General features: G+C 41.9%; 1 protein-coding gene across 1 annotated transcript; it reads right to left on the bottom strand.

Moving 5' to 3' along the window:
- Positions 1-542: 542 nt before the first annotated feature.
- Positions 543-1,148, bottom strand: LOC113220826 (disintegrin and metalloproteinase domain-containing protein 20-like; the record flags this gene model as incomplete). Its single annotated transcript, XM_026450157.1, has 1 exon — positions 543-1,148. A coding segment is annotated over one exon (606 nt), but the record flags the coding sequence as incomplete, so codon positions are not given.
- Positions 1,149-1,151: the final 3 nt, after the last annotated feature.

Here is a 1,151-nt window from a genome sequence, read left to right on the forward strand (position 1 = left end):
GACCAGTCTGGCCAACACGGTGAAACCCTCTCTCTCCTAAAAATACAAAAATTAGTCAGGCGTGGTGGTGTGTGCCTGTAATCCCAGCTACTCAGGAGACTGAAGCAGGAGAATTGCTTGAACTCGGGAGGCAGAGGTTGCAGTGAGCCCAGATTGCACCACTGCATTCCAGCCTGGCAGCCTGGGCGCCAGAGTGAGACCCTGTCTCAAAAATAAGAAAAAGAAAAAGACCTTAAGAGTGTTAAAGCAAAGCAAATGTATAGTAGTGCAAACAGGATTTGCCACAGGGGTATCTAGAAAACATTAGACCCCAAATCTTAAATGAGTACCGGTCCTCTTGTTAGTGAATCTAAGAGTTTCTGCCATCATCTGTAGAAGTATTGAGAATATGACCAGACATGAAATGTTAAGTAAATTTAAACACACAGACCCTTTTTAAATTTCCAAGTGATTTTATTTCAAGATGACATCAGAATTGCTAAAAGATGATCTAATTGTCAGAGTGACTATTGATTATATCTCCAAGTAAGTGTCAATGTCATTTACTCCATTGTGTTGTCTCCTTCCCTTTCTCTTCCATAAAAATGTAATGCTTGTGCAAAGCCACCAAAGAGAAGCGAAATCAGAAAAAGGATGTAACGAGTAAATATTAAAAGTAGTGCTCGGTTTGTTTTCACAAGTATGCTGCTTGCACTATGATATTGTTTGTCAGGTGGAGGGCCACTATCTATACTACCTCCTGTTCCTCTCAGTTCACATGTTGGTGGTTGCCACCCAAACACACAGTGACAATGTTTTTTGTTGTTACATACTCCTTTGTAATTGCATGTTTTAAGATCACACTCAAAATGCAGGTCTTGATAAAAAGTACAATTGTGTTTAAGACAGTAGCTCCCTGGGCCACAGGTTGCACCATCCACTACCAGCCCCATTTCTGGCAAGTCTGTCCCCTGGTGTGCTTCATAGCCAAAGCATTTTTCTTCTTTTATGTCGCGTACTAATATACTACGAAATGTAGTGTGCTCACCTCCACCGGGAATCTCGCTGACACCACTACAGTGCAACATTCCACAGAAAACATCATCTTCTTCACATGGAAAAGGTTTACTTCCCCCTCGCCGTAGAATAACCCCACAGTTTCCAAATCGGTC

This window comes from Piliocolobus tephrosceles, unplaced genomic scaffold (assembly GCF_002776525.5).
Source record: "Piliocolobus tephrosceles isolate RC106 unplaced genomic scaffold, ASM277652v3 unscaffolded_14214, whole genome shotgun sequence".
In the NCBI taxonomy this organism is placed as follows: Eukaryota; Metazoa; Chordata; class Mammalia; order Primates; family Cercopithecidae; genus Piliocolobus; species Piliocolobus tephrosceles.